This window comes from Leptonychotes weddellii, chromosome 7 (assembly GCF_054177405.1).
Source record: "Leptonychotes weddellii isolate Sample4059 chromosome 7, ASM5417740v2, whole genome shotgun sequence".
Taxonomy (NCBI): domain Eukaryota; kingdom Metazoa; phylum Chordata; class Mammalia; order Carnivora; family Phocidae; genus Leptonychotes; species Leptonychotes weddellii.
This window is the reverse complement of record NC_138375.1, coordinates 85431821-85452987: the sequence shown is the minus strand read 5'-3', so window position 1 is coordinate 85452987 and position 21167 is coordinate 85431821. Positions and strand designations below refer to the sequence as shown.

Genomic DNA, 21167 nt, shown 5'->3' with positions numbered 1-21167 from the left:
AGAGAGGATCTTAAGCAGGTTCCACGCCCAGCGCAGAGCTGACTTGGGGCTTGATCTCACAACCCTGAGATCATGACCTGAGCCAAAATTAAGAGTCAGATCCTTAACCAACTGAGCCACCCAGGCACCCCAGATTTTCCTAGTTAGATTTCTATTCTCTATTTTTCAATTCCCTATTTCACTTAGAAGTAAATCTTCTTTCTTAATTGTGCTAACTTTCTTAAACTCATGTGCTATCAACAATAAATATTGAGAATATTATTTTGAAAAATCTTTAGTGTTGTGACTTCTGCATTTCACTACACAGCCATCTTTCATATAGTAAAAATGTTCACATATTTTAATTTTTATAATTCCATGAGATGCTTCATGAGTTTTCCGTAGAAAAGTAATGAAGCATAAATTATACATCAAATGAATTTCGTCAGTTACTTTACAATTCATATATCTTAATTTGTTTAGTTTCTTTTCTGTTTTCCATAAAAACCTCCATCAGACATTACTGACACCCCAGTGGATAAGACACTCTTGATTAACACATTTTAATTCCAACTAGTATTAAACTAATTTAGCTCACAAAATGACATACTTGTGCTAGCGCATTCTGCTGATAAGCATAAATATGTAGCTTATCTCCCATACATCTTAGATATTCTATCATCATCAACACTTAATTAAAATAACTCATATAAAATAACTGTAAAGTATTACCAGATCCAGTTTCCTAGATGTTATTTTTGTAAGGTTAATCCAATTCAGCACAGTCTTATAAGCAGGTTGATTCTTTTGATATGGATTTAGTCTAAGCATCAAAATTGCTCACTCACATTATGGGCCTTTTCAAGAAGATGACACTATTTCTCAAGCCTTCATTACATATATTAGGGGTGTGTGGCAATGGACTTCTGGATTGTGAATCGGGACCATGCTTTCTGCTGGTCTAATAAGGTATAAAAGTTTAATAACATTCTATAAAAAGCTTTAATAATTTGTTTTAGATCAATTTATATTCACAAATACACATAGACACATTCTGTTGTTGTTGTCTGTGAGGCAAGTAGCTGGAGTCCTACATGAGCTGAACCTGGCTCTACACTGCCTCCCACTACTGACTGAAGTCACAGCCAGATCAACCTATCTTAATGTATTAAAAAAATTACATTATGGGTATGAAAATACATATTTGGGATTTATAAAAGAAGCTATAACAATCATTTTTCAAAAGCACTCTTATTTTTTTATTCAAGAAACAAAAGTATTCCATTCTTCCTTTTCCCTATTTTATATTCATACTTCCATATAAATGTGCCCCAGATGAGAGTATAGGAAAGACGTATTTTAATTTACCTAAATGTACCATTGGAAAAAAAGAAAGAAAGAAGGAAGAAAGAGAGAGAGAGAGAGAGGAAGGAAGGAAAGAAGGAAGGAAGGAAGGAAGGAAGGAAGGAAGGAAGGAAAGAATGCTACTTTTTTCTTATCCTTCTGATAATACGGTAGGGAAGATTCTACTGATTGAGGAATAGTCTTTTCAAATTCTCAAATAGCAGTAAGAATGTTAAACAAACTGGCCTATGGTCTTGGTCTTCTAATACAAGTGGCAGATTATATATATATTTACTTTCTTTAAAAATGAAACGATACTCTCATATTCACTTGGTTACTTACCTAAATACAAAAAATCTATATTTAAAGTTACACAACTCATGCCTAAACTTTATAGAATAATCTTTCTACAGAACAGGTTTTTATAGCAATTGGTAATGCACCAAAAAGTCTGTTTTGAAACTAGAGCTTACTAATTTGACTAATGCTAGAATGTATATAAAAAAAGCAAAATGAGAAAACTCAAATTGCACAAAGTGAAGTTATTTCTCCATCTCCAATTTAAAATAAACATTTTGATATACAAGTCCTAAATAGATATATGTATACAAAATTGATAAGACAAATTCAAATGGAAAATATATTTATGGATGTCAGGGTAATGTGTAGAATACAAAAATGACAGAAAACAGGTAGTATTCACATTTGCAAGCACTTGAAGTAATTAATTCTATTTTACTCTTTTTTGAAAAGCATCCTACTGTTCCGATTACTCTATGCCCTGGCATTATATCTTCTACTTAAGATTATACCTGCTTGCAGGGTATAATGGACCATCCCTGGCAATAGCCTATATGCTCTTCTTAAAGGGACCAGCAGAGCTGTTTTCTCTGTTCCTTGGCAGGAATGAACAGTTGATAGTAACCAACACTTCACTCCCAGCAACATATCTTTGCCCCCCTCCCCCTCCAGCCACTGCCTCATCTCTTGCTTTCCCTTTAGAGCAAAACTCTGAGTTGGGCACACTTATTGTCTCCAATTTCTCTCTTCCCTACTTTTATTCAGCTTCCATGCCCATCACTCCACGGAAACTGGCCTGATCAAGGCCACAAATTAAATCCTTGTTAAAACCAATGGTCAATTGTCAGTCCTCAACTAATGTGAACTATCAGTAGCATTTGACACGGCTGATTATTCCTCTCCTTGAAACATTTTCTCCATGTGGCTTCCAGGATACCACAGTGCCTGGCTTTCTTCTTATCACTTGGACTGCTCTCTCTCATTCTTCTTCAGTGGTGCCTCCTCATCTCCCTGATTTCTTGACATTAGAGTGTAGTAGGTCCATTGCAGAGCTTTCTGTCTCTATCAGTACTCACTATGTTCTCATGCAGTCGTATAGCTTTAAATATTATCCACATGCTAATAATTCCCAAATGACTCTGGCCCAAGTCTGAACCACAGAACTGCAGACGGATAGTCTGTTCCCTACTCAACATCTCCTGAATATCTAATAGCTGTCTTAATCTTACCAAGTTCAAAATTAAGCTTCTAGTACTCCCCCTCATACCTCCTCCTGGAAGTTTGACCTACATCAGTAAATGTCAACTCCGTTCTTCCAGTTGAATAAGTCAAAAGCCTTGCAGTCACCCTTGATTTGTCTTTTTCTCTCACAACACATATCCAGACCATCACCAGTATCTGTTGGCTTGAACTTCACAATATATCTAGAATCCAACCACTTCTCACTACTCTTACTACCTTAGTCCAGGATGTAACAATCTCTTGTCAAAATTTTGCAACAACATCCAAACTGGTCTCCCTATTTCCACCCTTCCCTCCTATAGACTAATCTCAACAAGCAGCCAGAATAAGACTGTTAAAACACTCCACTCAAGAGTAAAACCCAAAATTCCTACAGTGACCTACAAAGTTCTACTTCACCTGATTTTCTATTATCTAGGACTTCATATTGAACTATTCTCCCCAGCGGACACTACACTTTAGCTACCTGGACCTTCTGTTGTCCTTGGAAAATGCCAGTCATGCTTTGAACTCAGGGGCTTTGCACGTGCTTGTCCCTCAGCCTCTAACACTTTCCCCAGATATCATGTACTTGTTCCCTCACTTTCTTCAGGTCTTTACAAACATGACATCTTCTTGATGAGTCCTTCTCTGGCCACCCTATCTAAAACTTTGGCAATAATGCCTATTTTCCTTTTAGGTTTCATTTTCCTCCCTAGTCCTTATCACAATCTAATATAGCATATTTATTTTGTTACTATCTCCCTTAATAGACTCTAAGTTCCATGTGGGCAGGGATTTCTATTTATCTTTTTTTTTTTTTTTTTTTTAATTCATAGGGAGCACAGGTGGCCCAAGGTCAGGGCTAGGCAACCCGCCCTAGGATGGCACCCCACCTCATAGGCCCCAGTCATATCTCCAGGAACCTGACTTTCACCAAGCTACATGCCTACAGGCTTACTCCTTCAACCTTCACCCCTTACCCCACCCACCTCCTTCCGTTGCAGTAAATATTTGTTGTTGTATGTCATCAGCGATCTTTGCCAATGGTTCTCAAATTTTAGTTTGTAAGACTCATCTGTTAAAAACAAAACAAAATGACAACAAAAACACAAAAGATTTCCGCCTCACTCCCTACCCCAAGAATTGTGACATACTGGAAGTTGGTTGATGCCCAGGACCCTCATGTCAGTACTGCACAAAACAAACTTGGAGGAACATTGTTCTTAGTCTTTACCATTTAGATTTCTTAGAAGCTATCTAGTGGTGAGCAAATTATGGCTCACCCACTAAGTGTGGCCTACCATTTGCTTTTGTAGATAAAGTTTCCCTGGAAGAGTTTTGCTGCATAGTGTCCGAGGCTATTTTTACACTACAAGGACACTACAACAACAGAGTCGAGTAGTTGTAACTTCAAAGCCTCCAAAGCCTAAAATATTTACTATCTGGCTTTTTACAGAAAAATTTTGTCAACTCCTCATATAGATACAAGATACATTATTTCTGAACACCACCTAGTGATAAGCTATCTTTTAAAAAAGCTGAAGACAGGGGCGCCTGGATGGCTCAAGGGGTTAAAATTCTGCCTTCGGCTCAGGTCATGATCCCAGGGTCCTGGGATCGAGTTCTGCATCAGGCTCCCTGCTTAGCAGGGAGTCTGCTTCTCCCTCTCTCTCTCTCTGCAGCTTCCCCTGCTTGTGCTGTCCCTCTGTCAAATAAATAAATAAAATCTTAAAAAAAAAAAAAAGCTGAAGATATCCTAATGTATACTTAAGACAAATCTATCCCACCCATATAGGGCATTTGTAATATACGTAATAACCCATCCTTATCTTTATTCTTTTTTTAAAGTTTTTTATTTATTTAAGTAATCTCTACACCCAACCTGGGGTTTGAACTCACGACCCCGAGATCAAGAGTGGCATGTTCTACCAACTCAGCCAGCCAAATGCTCCACCCATTCTCATCTTTAATTCCCCAAAGAATGGTGACCATTTTGTTTCTGTAACCAACATTAAATAACACTAAAATTGTTATAAATTGCCTTTGTATATTTGCAATTTTCTATACATCCCCCCACCCCAAGTAGCTATAATAAAAACTGAAGCACTTGGGAAGAATTTTCAAAATTAGATCTTTTCAAAAGAAACTGTAATTTCAAATTAGCTGAAAAATAGATAAACCCTTATCACAGATTTAATTTTAAAATATGATATTTTATTGCTTCATACTAAATATCCTAACACCTTTAGCTAGCAGGAGTAGCATTAAAGTAAAAGGAAAACCAGTATCGGTCTAGGGTGGCCAAGTTAACTTTTTCTGAAATATTCATTTTGATAAATAAACAAATAAAGTAGGGTTTTCTAACAGAAAATTATTTCATTCCATGCTACCGGGAAACCCATGTAAAGGCTCTGAGGCCCTGATACTCTCTTCTTTGCTCTCTGTCCATCTATTTACTGCTGTAGGATCTTCAGTTGTTTGAAACTGCAATTTTTAAAAAAGCTTACTTAGTTACTCAAGCTGAGCAGTTTTAATTTGTTCTAATAGTTGAGGCCAGAAAAACTATTACCCCATCTGCAGGAAAGCATTATCAAAGCCAGCAGCTGTCAGGAACCTTTATTTTTTTTTTTTAGACTGCTTTTATCTTTGTAGTAGAGAAAAACTTGTTCTATTTTTGATATTTAGAATCTCTGTTCCTTAAAGCTTCAAAATTACATTTTGAAGAAAATTAAACTTAATTTTTATGTCTTGAACTTTGATAAATAAGCAACCTTCCCCACCTCCACTCTCCAAATCCTGGTGTATTTAATTCTTTTTTTTTTTTTTTAAGATTTATTTATTTATTTATTTGAGAGAGAGAGAATGAGAGAGAGAGAACACATGAGAGGGGATAGGGTCAGAGGCAGAAGCAGACTCCCTGCCGAGCAGGGAGCCCGATGTGGGACTCGATCCAGGGACTCCAGGATCATGACCTGAGCCGAAGGCAGTCGCTTAACCAACTGAACCACTCAGGCGCCCCTGGTGTATTTAATTCTGAAAAACGCTTATTTTTAATGTCTGGATTTTTAAACTGATAATGTTATAGTTCGGTACATCAAGTCTACTCAAGATTTTCAGTACCCTACTCATTCAAACTAAGGAAAGACATACTAACTAATTTTTTGGCTCATTATCTATGTTTAGAGATGCTATCTACAACTTCCAGGGAGAGGGAAAGGAAGTTTCTTCTGGTTTAGAGTATTTCCTAAAACTAACTCTGCAACAGCCATGGTCAAGAAGGGTAAGAGGAAAGGAAAACCAATGGGAGTAGAGGCAATATGAAGATTAATAATAAAAGGGAACTGAGAAAGCATGTAGACTATTTAACTATATGTATAAATAACAGGGTAAAAAGGCTGTAACTGATTATAGAATAGTTGCATAAAAGTTTAAATAGGAATTGCAGAGCAGGGGTGCCTGGGTGGCTCACTCAGTTAAGCATCTTACTCTTGATTTCAGCTCCCATCATAATCTCAGGGTCATGAGATGGAGCCCTGCATCAGGCTGCACGCTCAGCAGGAGTCTGCTGGAGTCTCCTCTCTTTCTCTCTCCCTCTCCCCATCTACCTTTCCCACACACATGCTCTCTCTAATAAATATATAAATCTTAAAAAAAAAGGAATAACAGAGCAGATGAGTATACTGAGTTATGAAGGCATCTTCAAAATGTAGGAATTATTTCCAGAAATAAATTAAATACCACCTCAAGAAACATTTAACCACAGCTTGTAAATGTTTTTTCCTTTTTTTTTTGTTTTTTCAGTTTCAAGATCATTTGATTGTTAAATTAAATAATTCTTTTTTCTTATTTTTTGATTCATTTTGATTCTTTTTCTTTTAAACTATCAAGAATATTATACTACCCTGAGCTTGTTTTTGTCTTCATTGCTTAATGAATGTCATTTATACAGAGCTTTTTCTGGTCAATAACAACACCATGGAGAAAAGGGAAGATTTCTTTCTATTTTTTGTTCTTCTTATTGCATGATTATTATGTCAAAGCATTAGGTCAACTCGCTACAGTACAGTCTTGCCAAAAATAGAATCTATGGAAAATACACCCTGAATAAGTAGAGACATCTACAAACCACCACTAGATGGCAAAGCAGCTTTCCTATTGCTAACATTAGGCCTGCAAGCAAACCATGACTTATACAAACCTGCTGCAACGTGTTTTCTACAGTATCAGTTTCTATCCATTCAGACTTTAAAATATGGATGACCACCTCAGTCTGAAACTAAATTGCTTGGTATGCTCTATCTTCCACAAATATTTATAATCCCACTGATGTCAAAGTCTTAAATTTATAATCCAACATCAATGTATTATTAGTTTTCAACAATTTCAGTTAAGAAAACTAAAGATCGAGTGAGTAGAGGACAGCAAATTTATCAAGATAAAAATCAAAACAAAACATAACATACAGTAAAAATGAACCAAAGGCTACACAGGGTTCAAATTAGATATTTATAAGCATAGCCCACATTAGTTATATACTCAAAGGCATCTACATTAGCACTTATTAAAAAGATTATTTTTTTAATAAAAGATATGGATATGTTTAGTTACAGTGACAAAAAACAAGACAGAGTTTTCTACTTAAAAGTTTTCTTGGGGGAAAAAAAAAAGTTTTCTTGTGGGAAAAACCAGAAAGGAGGGAAAAATATAGTATTTTCACTCCTGACAAGTTCTCTTGGTTGAAATAAAAAATGTCCGTTTCTTCAATGCAGTATAGTACATTCACAAGAGAAACTTTCTTGTTACTCAAATCTATAAAATTACAGAACTTCATAAGGTGACAAATAGTCTAATTTTTTTAAACACAAAGGAAGAACTTTGTTTTATTTTATGCATTTTACTAAACCATTTTGATTGTTATACATAAGTGAGAAGAAAATCTAATTGGTTCAAGGAACACTACTACCTATTCAATAAATTGCAGAAATCAAACTTTGCCTGTTTTTAGATAAGAATGCTATGAAAATGAATAAATAGCACATTGATGCTTTTAATACATAATTCATATTTCTTAGCATACAATGAAATTTTGCATACGATTCTAGCACAGGGACAGGAGACTCAAGTATAGACTCAGTTTTGATTGCCTACTATGTGTATTCACACCAACCACAAGAATGCATTTTCCTCCTCTAAAACTGCCAAACTAGTTAGATCAGTGGCCCTTTGCTTCCCCGTGACCCAGTAGCAAGACTTCCCAATTAAAGAAAGCTGCTCTAACATCATTCACCAGTTCCATGGTAGGTAGGTCACTTTGAGAATTTATAGGGTTTTGTATACAAATTACTCTTGATAAAAGACTCCAAGTAAATAAACATGTGTCTTACTTTAAATGGCTTTATTTTACTAAACTGATACCTCCTTTTGCATGACCCACTATTCCCATTGATTTTACTTAATTGGTCTACTATTCAACAACAGAAGCTCTTCCATTTCAATAAAAATGTCAAAGTTTAAGTATGAACAATGTTAATATCTGTCACAAATAGACACTAATCTAAATTTTACAATATGATCACATAGTGAGTAGGACTCAGAATTACTGAAGCCGGTGTTTTATGTGCTAATTACAAACTCTTCTTTCTTTAGTTTCATTTTTTATTTATTTTTTTATTATTACATTCTGATAGGCTCAGTCCTTTCCTGGCCTCATCCCATTGCAGCTGACCCCAAATAAGCTTTACATTTCCTCACTAAGAATAGGAATTCAAAACTATTCTCATACTTTGGATAATTCTTGGAGGTTAATATCCCTTTTGGAATTGAATTAGTAACTGGTGTTCAGACTTGAATTATGATTGTCTCCTGCTATTTCTACTCATATAAGTCAGCTAGCTACTCTTCATTAACACCAGGCATTATGGCCAGAATTATGCTGAAGTATAGACCAATCCCTGTAGGAAACTAATGCTTATATTTAGGAAATTCTTGAGCAGACTAATCCCATCATTATATGTACCAAAAGATAATAAGATCCTATTTCTTTTTTTAAAAGTTTGATAGTATGAGTTGTTCAGTATTTCAAAGAGGTATTTCTAGGGAGACTGGATATTAAGCTTGTTGAATAGGGAAAAAGAGTATTTGGGATCAGCTAGAATGGTCTCCCTGGATAAAGAGGAATGACATGTATCAAACTCAAACATATCTTTTTCTACCTTCTATCTTTCCTAACTCAGATAAAGACATTAAAACTTTCCAGAGGTCCAAAGTAAGAACCTCAGAATGATCCTTGATTCTTCCAACTCTTTCTTTTCTAACCCTAATTTGGTTAATCAACTAAAGCCTATCGAACAACTATGAATTGCTTCTTCCTTTCCAATCTTAATGCCACTACTCTTCGATAGGTCCATAAAGTCTCTTCCTTGGGCTACTTACACTAGTCAACTGACTGATTCCCTCACATCTATTCTCTTTAACAAGTTCTTTATCTTTCAAGTGTTGTGTTTTTGGAGTTCAGTTGCATACCCTCTTACTCTCTCCTTCTGTACTTTCTCGCTAGATAATTAATCTACCCCTGTGGACTCAAGTGCTCTTAATATGATGATAATCCTGCAATTTTTATCTCTAGCCTGATCAATCACTGCCTTAGGCTTCAAGCCCATGTACACTAGTCTAAAGGATATCTCTAACTGGAGGTCCCACAGGAACCTCATCTGTCCCACCTCATTTTGTGGTCTCTATCTTGGAAAATAAAACCCCCATCTGCCCAGGTTGAGACAGAAACCAGAATATTATTCTTGAATTCTTTTACTCACACCCTGTGCATTTATTTGTCTCTTAAATCTGTTCATCTCTCTCCACACCCCCTGCCACGATCTTAGTTCAGGCCATCATCAAATCTCATTTGGATCATTGTAGCAGCCTCCTAAATAGTCTCCCTACCTTCAGACCTGTCCCTCTGCAATCCTGGCTACATTAGAGTGATTTTTCTAAAAGTACAAATATTAATATGCCTCTCTCCTGCTTGAAATCCTTCAATAGCTTATTACTGCCCTTAAGATCAAGTTCATTCAAACTCTTACCTGACCTACAAGCTCTTCGAGGTTCCTCTGGAGCCTTATCACCAGCCACTCTCCATTGTTTTTTTTAAATATTTAGTTTCTCTCCTCTCCCTTCTGGGCCTTTGGAAATTCTTTTCCCTCTTCCTGGAATATTCTTTCCCTTGCTCCCTGCTTCTTTGCTTAACTCATCTTTGGATGCCAATTTGGATTTCATTTACTATTTTGACAATATTTCCTTGACAATGACCTCCCAAGATTCGGTTTGGTGGCCTTCTGATTTGCCCTAAGAGCACACTCTACTCACTTAATACAGCCATTTTTTTTCTCTACTCTAATTGCCTGTCTCTCTCTCCTTAACCACAATGTATGTTTTTTGAGGGCCTCTATACTTTTGCTTCCATTGTTCCCAGTTTCTGGAATATCATTCCCCTGCTTTTTTCCCTGGAAAACTTTTTCCGAACTACTCCCAGCTTCAATTCAGGTAGACTTACCAGCTTTTCTTCTAGGTCATCACAGAACTACACTTCATTCTGTTACAACACATAGCTTGCTACATTACAGTTACTTATTTTTAATAATGTCCCTTGGCTAGACAGTGAGTGTCAGGAAGGTACATATTAACATACTCATTTTTAGATGCCTACCACAGTGCCTGGTATGTAGTAGTTCTTCATTATGTACCCACCAGAATAATTAAAACAAAGTTAACTCTGTTTCAACTACTCCTACCAAGAATTAGGCAAAAGACAGGTAAGACGAAAATGGGTCATTTTACAAAATGTGTAGATGAAAATGTATGGGTTTATACATCTTTGCTTAACCCTAGAAGTATTCAGCTTCTTTCCCGACCCACCCCTCTTTTTAAAAGTGCCATTTAGAGAGCTTCTACTAACTCTTATATGTAAATAAACCCTTTTGATTTATTCTCTAACTCTAATTCATCATTGGCAAGAGAACTAAAGCATGAGAGAAAAAAAATTAAATGAGCTAAAAATATTTTATGAATAATGATCAATTATGAATTTTAAAAGGTCAATTCTATGGCAGAAGTCCAGAAAGCCTTGATTTGAATCCCAACCCTGTCACTTCCTGACTTTGTGCAAACCACTTATCTCTCAAGCCTTCGTTTTTCCATCTGTGCAATAAGAACTGCAATAATACATGCGTCGTACCTAGGGTTATTGTTGGAATTCAGACTTTATATATGTAAAACATTTAGAACAAAGCACGACATACAGTAGCAGTTAATAAGTGTTAGCTATTATTATCTTAAATCGAGATTGTTTAATAAATAAGAGTTATAGTATGTTGCTAGATTATAAGAAAGGACCCTCAAGACAGAATATGAGTTCTAAACGAGTTCTGAATACTCTAGACCAGTTGAGTATTAATATAGAGTAGTGATACGAATAAGCATGTCCTAAAGGACTTTGCATTTCAGAGTTGGTACTAGGTTCTAATTAAGACCTTTGTGTTTAATTGCTGTAACTCTGAAAGATTTTATTTCTCTATTTTCACATTTATAAGTACTCTGATCTACCCTGTAATGATGGTATGGATTAACTAACAAGTGACTGTCAAGGACTTTGAAAATACAAAAACACTAAAGTGACAAATCAGTGTAAGTACCTAATGTAATTCACTAACAATATAGCATACTACATTAATTCCCATAATGCCTTCCAATTCTCGTTCTTTTTTTTTTTTTTAATTTTATTTATTTATTTGAGAGAGAGAGAATGAGAAACAGAGAGCATGAGAGGGAGGAGGGTCAGAGGGAGAAGCAGACTCCCTGCCAAACAGGGAGCCTGATGTGGGACTCGATCCCAGGACTCCAGGATCATGACCTGAGCCGAAGGCAGTCGCCTAACCAACTGAGCCACCCAGGCGCCCTCCAATTCTCGTTCTTAACTCCTAAGTTCTTGTTAATTTTCTCAAAGGATGTTATAAAATTTACTATGTAGTAAAAAAAAAAAATAAACTTCAGAATCTGTATTAGTTTGGGTTAGAAAACTGTCAGAATTAAGTGTAGATCCAGTAAAATTTAAAAGTGATGTATTATAGGCGAGGATGCAGAGAAAGGGGAACCCTCCTACACTGTTGGTGGGAATAGAAGCTGGTGCAGCCACTCTGGAAAACAGTATGGAGGTTCCTCAAAAAGTTGAAAATAGAGCTACCCTACGACCCAGCAATTGCAATACTGGGTATTTGCCCCAAAGATACAAATGTAGTGATCCGAAGGGGCACATGCACCCCAATGTTTATAGCAGCAATGTCCACAATACCCAAACTACGGAAAGAGCCTAGATGTCCATCAACAGATGAATGGATAAAGAAGATGTGGTACACACACACACTGGAATATTAGGCAGCCATCAAAAAATGAAATCTTGCCATTTGCAACGACGTGGATAGAACTAGAGGGTATTATGCTAAGCGAAATAAGTCAATCAGAGAAAGACAATTATCATATAATCTCACAGATATGAAGAATTTGAGAAACAAGACAGAAGATCACAGGGGAAGGGAGGGAAAAATGAAACAAGACGAAACCAGAGAGGGAGACAAACCATAAGAGACTTAATCTCAGGAAACAAACTGAGGGTTGCTGGAGTGGTGGGGGGTGGGAAGGATAGGGTGGCTGGGTGATGGACATTGGGTAGGATATGTACTATGTTGAGCGCTGTGAATTGTGTAAGACTGATCATAGACCTATATCCCTGAAACAAATAATACATTATATGTTAATAAAAAAATTTTTAAAAAGTGATGTAATTCTAAAATCATTATCATCGAGGCTAAAATAAATGGTCTTGTTGAGATTTTAAAATATCAGCATATGTATTTTAAAATCTGATTTTAAAATGTCATATAATAATATTAATAACAATTCCAGCTTAAAAGCCAAAGAGATAATTATCAAAATATTTTTGATAAAACCTATCATTCTGATAAATGAAAAGGTTATGATTTAGCCATATTTTAAAAGTACAGCCAAATCTTGATTATCTTTGGTCCGTGGAGATCTGGATAGTTAGGGTAGTTAAAACCCATCTATCATTCCAGAACTTCATCTTTAGCCTCTCCTCCCACCACATATTTACCACAGTTAACTTAATGGGCCAGTTTGCATTTCCACTCCCTTTCTTTCTTACTTGAACAAGGAAATGGCAAAATAAATACATGAATAAAAATTTGACAACAGATAAGACATGGGAAGGAAGGGCTAATCTATACACTAGATAACCCGTCTCTGAGTATCAAGAGTTGGCTGCACACATTTTGTTTACCTTCAGAACTAAAACAGCCTCATTCTCCTTCATGTCTTTAAATAAAACCAAACAGGAGCTCCTATGCCTTAACATCCCTAGTCAGCGTTTCTCTGAGTACCTGAAAGAACCCTGGTGGTACAGGACCTACTGGCATGCCATCTCCTGGGGGAACGTTTCCTAGCACTGGGCTGGGAGCTGCTGCGGCGCTCTGCAAAGAATAAAGGAGAAACAAACCTACATCATTACAGCGAAGGCACAAAACCAAAGACTAACGATCACAGATTGTAGGAAGGGGAGCTTTTCATTCCCAGGAATAACTATTGGTAATTTCCCCCACTCCAGAGGCAAACTAAGGTATAGCAGTTAGTTTTGTATATGACTAAGTTATTTGGTTTAAACAAGTCTTTTAAAACTGTTTGAATCATAGGATTTTAATAAGATGGTATATTTGAATGATATATAAAAGGCGAATAATAACATGACAAAAAGATAAAAGTTTAGGTAAATGCTTTATTGAAGGCACAGGCATCTGAAATGGTAACGTCAATAACAAATACGTATATATGTCGGTAATAAGTTTGAAAACGGTGGGTACAAAAGTTGGGAAAAAGAGCTCTTTTTTTAGATTATGCTTTTCTGTGTTGTAAACAAGAACAACTAATTTTCTGCCTATACGTGGTAACACATTATTCAATTTCTGATATACTACAACCGGAAGCCAAAATATAATTGATAGCAAAAACAGGGTGGTGAGGATGAAAAAGTAATTAGGAGACTGAATAAAAGAATTAGATTTAGAGAGATTAGTCTCATATAAACAGATTATGAAAGAAACCGATTGAAAAACTCAGTCTATTTCACTTACAAATTATTTTATGGAACCCTAGAGCTTCATGAAATAGGAGTACTAAAAATTCTGAGTTAGACTCTTTGTAATCAAATCGAGGTTTTAGATTTAATTATTACATACAACAGTAATACATATCACTCACTATTCCACAACCATGGGTTTCATTTCATCCTTCTACCTAGTTAGACATATTATAAATACTAAGAACAGTCACAAAGGGACCAGAAATGTGCTGAAGAAAGATCAGTATGAATACAACAGTTCTGCTATGAAAAGACCTCAAAACAAATACTGGATCTAGTATGTCTGTTGCACTGTCCTTGTCCATATATCAATATATTCATTCATACATTAATATTCCATTAGAGAATGAAAAATCAATATATTTGTAGCCTACATTTCCTGGTATATAAATTGATAAAAATACTAAAACATGTTTATTCTATAATGCTAGCAGTTTTTAATAATGATGACCAATGATTTTAGTATTTCCTGAGGAAATCTAGATTTAAATGTGGTTATCTAAAATGTTGCTTACCTATGAATGCCAAAATTCTAAACTTCTGATAAAGCGTATAAAAGGACAAATAATATTTCTTAGATATTAAGATGAAACATTAATCTGTTATTCTATTCTATTTTATTTTATTATTATTACTTTTTTAAGTAGGCTCCACGCCCAGCATGGAGCCCAATGCAGGGCTTCTTGGACTCACAACCCTGAGATGCAGACTTGAGCAGAGATCAAGAGTCAGACGTTTAACCAACTGAGCCACCCAGGCACCCATGTTATTCTATTTGAAGCAAAAACATGCAATTTAATTAGTGTACATTAATTGAATACCTACCATTTGCCAGATATTGTCCTATTTTGCTTTATGTATCAACATTCATGTTTTTTAAAAATGAAAGGCACATTTTTTTTTCATTTTAAGTAAACTGGTGTAAAATTTTAACATACAGTGTTACAGTAAGAGGAAAATTTACCACCAAATATTTATCCTCTTTTAGTTTAAATATGATTACAGCTAGATCTAGGAAAAAAGATTTGATCGAGGTCCTTTGATAGTCAATTACTGTCATGGGGAAGCTGCTCTCAGTACTAAGAGCTAGACATAGGATGTCACTATTGTTCTAATTAATTGCAGGATAGAAACTTTTTTTTAAAGATGTATTTATTTATTTGAGAGAAAGAGACAGAGAGAGTTAGAGAGCAAGAGAGAGAGAGAATAAGCGGGGAGGAGAGGGAGAAAAGCAGGTTCCCTGCTGAGCAGGGAGCCCAAAGCAGAGCTCAATGCCAGGACCCTGAGATCGGGACCTGAGCCAAAAGCAGATGCTTATCTGACTGAGTCACCAAGGTGCCCCGATAGAAACATTTTGAGACAAGTTTGTAAACCATCCTCACCTATACTTTTACAGATATGTGTACTACAACTTTGAGCAGTTTTATAAAAACAAAATAGAACTCAGTGAATTATTGCAGCTTCTTAGTGTAATTCCAAGATGTTATTTCTCCCTCAATTGTAGTTGCCTAGCATGTGATGTGATAAGCACTGGGTGTTATACACAACTGATGAATTATTGAACTCTACATCTGACACGAATGATGTACTATATGTCGGCTAATTAAATTTAAATTTAAAAAATAATAAAATTAAAAACATTTCAAAGCAAAAAACAAACAAACAAAAACCTTCTGCCTCCCTGAAGGAGAAGAAAAAGTTTGTTGGCATCTAAATTAAAATTCAACAAAAATGCTGGGTCATCATTGGCTCCTTTATTTTTTTCTTTTTTGGGGACCACAGAGCTTAAAGGTATATAATATGCTAGCTTTTTCTTCAAAGTTCTTCATTATATATGCTTCCTATGGTATTTTTCAGCTATTATTTAAAAGTGAAACAAAATGTATGATTCAGATGAAGATTTAAACAATTAAATCTTTAAAAATGGCTTTTGAATGTTCATTTCATGACTTCAAAATTATTGAACAAATTCAATCAAAATATATATTGTCGAGAACTCTTTTACGCTCTGCAACAGAGCAGTTAACACAATAGGAAAAAAAATCCTTAAAACCCTTGCCATTTGGAATTTAACATGCTAGTGCGAGAAGAAAGATAATGATAAGTTCTATGGGGAAAAAAAGAACAGGGAACAGGGAGTTCCCAATAAAGGGTGTAGGGATTATAACTTTAAATAGAATAGTCAGGAATGAATGAATAAATCATACAAACTAATGGATCACGTTATGATGACTAACTAATTTAAATATGCCTCTTACTCTGTTGTTGAGACTGCCTCCCTACATTTCAAGAGGTACCAAATTCCTACACTTTGCACCTATTCCCTCACAGTGGCACAAGAATTTTGTGGAAATTTTTCTTTCTTGATAATCGTACTTTGGGCAAATAGTATTCTTGAAAAGAACAGAAGTGAAAAAAACAGAATAGAAACAGCAAACTGTTTCTTGAAAATAGAAGAGTTTTATAGCTAGATGATTTATGATTTAGAACATGATGATGTAGTTTTCTGGTGTGATAGTAATTTCTAGCCTTGGCCCAAGGACACAAAGTGAAATGAACAGAATCTTAGTAATTATCCAGTTTGTTTACCCAGTACAAAGCACTACGTCAGAGCATTCAGCCCAAACTTCACTCTGTGGACCACATTTTTGAGCTAAATCATTCATCCATTCCTCTAGGATTTATTGACAAGGGATAACTCACTCTTTATTGTACTGTGTGGACACAAGCTTACACTGTGTTAACCATTAACAAATACTAGTCTGATAATAAATACTCCAGAGGTACACCAAATTGCACTGCAAGCATTGTGAAAGAGTATATTTCTCAAATCATTTAACTTGCTCATTTACATACAGTAGCAATATAAATAATACATGCTTTGAAACTGTAAGCAAAATGAGAATCAAGTTTTTGGGAATAGGGATTTATGTAGAAGAAAGAAGTACAAAATTTCTTGGATTTCATTGCTACAATTTATTTATTTTTATTTTTTCTTAGAGAAAGAATGGGCTAACGGGTGGGGGAGCCAAGGGAGAGGGGGAGAGAGAGAGAATATCAAGCAGGCTCCACACCCAGTAGGAAGCCAACTGTGGGGCTTGATCTCATGACCCTGAGATCACAAACTGTCATTGCTACAATTTCTGGGACTTGTTTCAAGTTTACTTCCAACTTATGAGAAATTTATCTCTTGACTTAAGGATTAACAGAAAATTGTTGGCTCTAATTTATAAAGTCTGTATTATTCTGGATGGTTGTGACTAAATCACAAAAGAAGAGCAAGTAGTTTAATTATATTAAGAACTACTAGAAAGCATTAGTTTCACTGGATTTGTGTGAATTCCCATTAGAATACCATGAAAATCCTTTATTATGTAATATGTGCATGATTAGGGTTGACTTTTTATTTTCTCTCTCTCATAAAAAGAAAATCCTGTAAATATTATGGCTTTAAAATATTTCTTCTGACTAAACTGAATACATAAGACTTCAGGGCAAATGTGAAAATATTAATTATCATTAAAAGTGTTTTGTCTCTCTACTGGATTAATTTGTAAGCTTTCAATATATACGTTCAGATAGGTATTTTCTATCTGCTCTTAAATCATTTACTTTGTCATAGTCTTAAATTTCAAGGGTTTTTGGGGCACCTGGGTGGCTCAGACGGTTATTCAGCTCAGGTCATGATCCCAGGGTCCTGGGATTGAACCTCACTTCGGGCTCCCTGCTCGGCGGGGAGCCTGCTTCTCCCTCTCCTCTTACTGCTCCCCATGCTTGTGCTCTCTTGCTCTGTCAAATAAATAAATAAAAACCTTTAAAAAAAATAATTTCAAGGGTTTTTGAGAGTGACAACTTTTTCTTTTTTATTTCTCCAAGTCACTAACATAATTTTATCTACTTTTTATATATGCAATATATTAAATTTGGTGAATTGTTTGCTTTCCCAAGGACACAGTAAAATGAACTTTAAAGAGTCACCATGAAATCTTTACATGTTGTTATATATTTATCTTTGCTTAAGTCTGTGTGGCCATTTTCCTCTCTTGGACTTCCTATACTTATATAATTCTACCCTTTAAGAAGGCGTAAGTCAATCTGTGCCCTTTCTTTCTTTTTGTGTTGTTTGTTTTTCCTTTGTATATATAGATGTCTAGCACCATTTCCCATTTTCTCCTTTCTCTTAAGTGCTATTATATAACTGCATTTAATAAATATTTTTATTCTCCCTCTAATTCCCTATTTCTGAATTTAAAGAAGAGAGATACACTGTTATTTTATATTTTATCTTCTTAAATAAAAATCTGTAATAGAAATGAAAAGAATTCTTATTTTAATCTTAGTTATTGTCACTAGTGGCCTCTGATAGAAAAAAATTGTATATACTTCTGCATGGAGGTTTCAAAACAACAGGCATATAATAAAATTTTGCTTAAAAATAAAATTAGGATACAATTGATTACTAAATTAGCATTTATCAAGATTCTACACATTAAATAACTAACAGTTTTATTTACTAAGGATGTTAGAGAACCGGTTGCCTAATTATACATCAGGGAATCAAGATATAAAGTCTGTACTTGGTGCAATAGAAAAAATATTTTAAGTATATATAAAATTGTTAAGGTAATAACAGAAGAACTAAAATAGTGACACGATTATTAGAAATAGGAAGGCTTGATTAAAGGGAAGGGTGAGTAGGAAGAAATTGGGCAGGGAGTTGATTTTTAGTATTAAGCTATCTGTGCTATTTTTAAGCCATATGCAGGAAGTTTTTTGAGAAACATTTAAAATGGTGATAATATCTTATCTTTACAATTTTAATGCAAAGCACAATTAAATATTTGTCTGTTGGTTGAAGACATATTCTTTATCATACTAAGAAATGTTTCTATGCCTAGTATTCTAAAAACAATTTTCAAAGAAATCAGAAATTAAAAAAGATGCTTTGCCTTTTTATATTTGATTGACACTTTGGTTTTCCTTTTGGGAAGCATGATATAAGTAATCATATATTGATAGTTTTTTTTAAACTTAAAGCATCATTGTATTTCTGAGATAAGCCATGCCTGATCATCATGGGTGATCCTTTTAATAGGCTAATGAATTATATTTGTTAATATTTTATTCAGGATCTTTACATCTATATTCTAAATGAGACCGGTTTAGAATGTTCCTTGCTGTATTATATCTTTCAAACTTGAACATCCAGATAATTTTACCTTCTCAAAATGAATTGGATGGCAAACTATCTTTTATAATGCTCTGAAGAAGTTTTATAATACAGTGTTTATCTGCTTTTTGAAAGTTAAAAAATATGCAGCAGTAAAACTGCCTGAATACAAAAGGCAATTTTGGAAATAATTACGGTCATTATTCTTTTTATATTTTCTAAACTTCTATTTGCTTCAATTCTGTTCATTTACATTTTTCCCAGAACACTTCATTTCATTGAGATTTTTAGTTTTATCCATATTCACACTACTTTCACATACTTAAAAAAAGTCCTCTGCAGCAGCTGTGAGACTACTAGTTGACCACAAACATCTGTTTTTCCCTTCTTCCATGGTAATAGAACTGTAGCCAAGCACACAGCAGCCCAACGACATCATATTTCTGTCTCCCTTTTTCTCACCAAGAATTAAAGTTCTTACTAATGAAATGTGAGCAGAAGACGTATACACCATATCCAGGCTTTGGTCTTAAGAGTTTGGAATGTAGCTTACCTAATTTTTTTTTTTTTAAGATTTTATTTTTGAGTAATCTCTACACCCAATGTGGGGCTTGAACCTACAACCTCCAGATCAAGAGTTGCATGCTCTACTGACTAAGCCAGCCAGGCGCCCCATCCTACTTATTTAATTAGAGACCTAATTGCTGTCACGCCGCTAACCTCAGTCTCAGTCTCTGGATGACTTCATGGAGCAGAGCCGCTCACCTGTCCTGGACCACCTTACCAAACTGCTGGCCCTGAAACAGATGATGGAGATTTATTTTCTCTCTCCTAAACTGAATTAGCATTGTCATTATCTTTGCCAGAAACTGTTTACTTCTTTTGCTTTTTTTATTATCTCTATTCTCATGCTTTTTTAAAAAAAGGCTTTATTATTTATTTTCAAACTTCTCAATTAAATTAGTAAATAATTTATTTTTTTTAAATACAAAGAATATAAAACTATAAGATTTGGCTCTGAATTTACCTTTGATTGAATCTGTAAGGTTTGATGTTGATGTTCATGATTTTTTCCCTAAATCATCTAATCAGTATAATTTTGATTACTGGATATAACTGGAAACCAAAATTATACTGATTAGATGATTTAGCAAAAAAAAAAATATGAGAACAGCAACATCAAACCTTGTCAATATAAGCAAAGATACACTTTAATTTACAAATGGTTGGAGGCTTTTTTTTTTTTTTTAATTTCTAGCTTTCCCAACTGTGTCTAGATAAGATGTAGTATACAATTTCTATATTTAGGAATTTGTTGAACAATTTTTTTTGTGGTCTAACCAATGATCAATTTTCATAACTTCCCATGGATATTTAGTAAAATAGCTATAGTCTACATTTTTATCCATTTGTATAATATCTTCATATTGTCTCTATTTTTTGTCCCCTTGCTCTTTCAAATATATATAACACCCTACAATTCTTGTTTGTCCATTTCTCCCTTATTTTCCATGTTTAATAATCACTGCCTCGAATCTACTTTGTCTGAAATTAATATTGCAAGCTCTTCTTTCCTTGTGTGTTTATTTTACATCTCCCATCCACTTATTTTGAAACTTTATGCTATATTTGTTTCACTTGTAAGCAAGAAAAGTCCTCTAATATGCATCTAATGAGATGTCCTTTAAAATTGGAAAAAAAGAAACAAATTGTCTTTATCCTAAGTTTTAAAGGTATTAAAATTAAGACAAAAAATATCATTTACCCTTTGCTGATGAAAAAGGAAGCTAGCTTACACTTCCTATTCTATATCTCCCTCTTCCATTTCCTAATTCTTACTATAAACATCTAGAGGTTTGGGCATACACATGTTATTTCCATCATCTCTTCTTTCAGTAATAACTTTTGGCCTCTCCATTCAGTTTTGTAACCATACTTTCAGCTTCA

General features: G+C 34.8%; 1 protein-coding gene across 6 annotated transcripts in view; it reads right to left on the bottom strand.

Annotated features, from left to right (window-relative positions):
* The window catches only part of SSBP2 (single stranded DNA binding protein 2), a 284354-nt gene that overhangs the window by 69769 nt on the left and 193418 nt on the right, over nucleotides 1–21167 (bottom strand). For 4 of the 6 annotated variants that reach the window (XM_081826638.1, XM_081826635.1, XM_081826636.1 and 1 more), the window contains one exon: nucleotides 13296–13385. The exons of the other annotated variants lie outside the window; for them this stretch is intronic. In XM_081826638.1, coding sequence (XP_081682764.1) covers nucleotides 13296–13385 — 90 coding nt within the window. The remainder of the gene's footprint in view (nucleotides 1–13295; nucleotides 13386–21167) is intronic. 6 annotated transcript variants of the gene reach the window in all.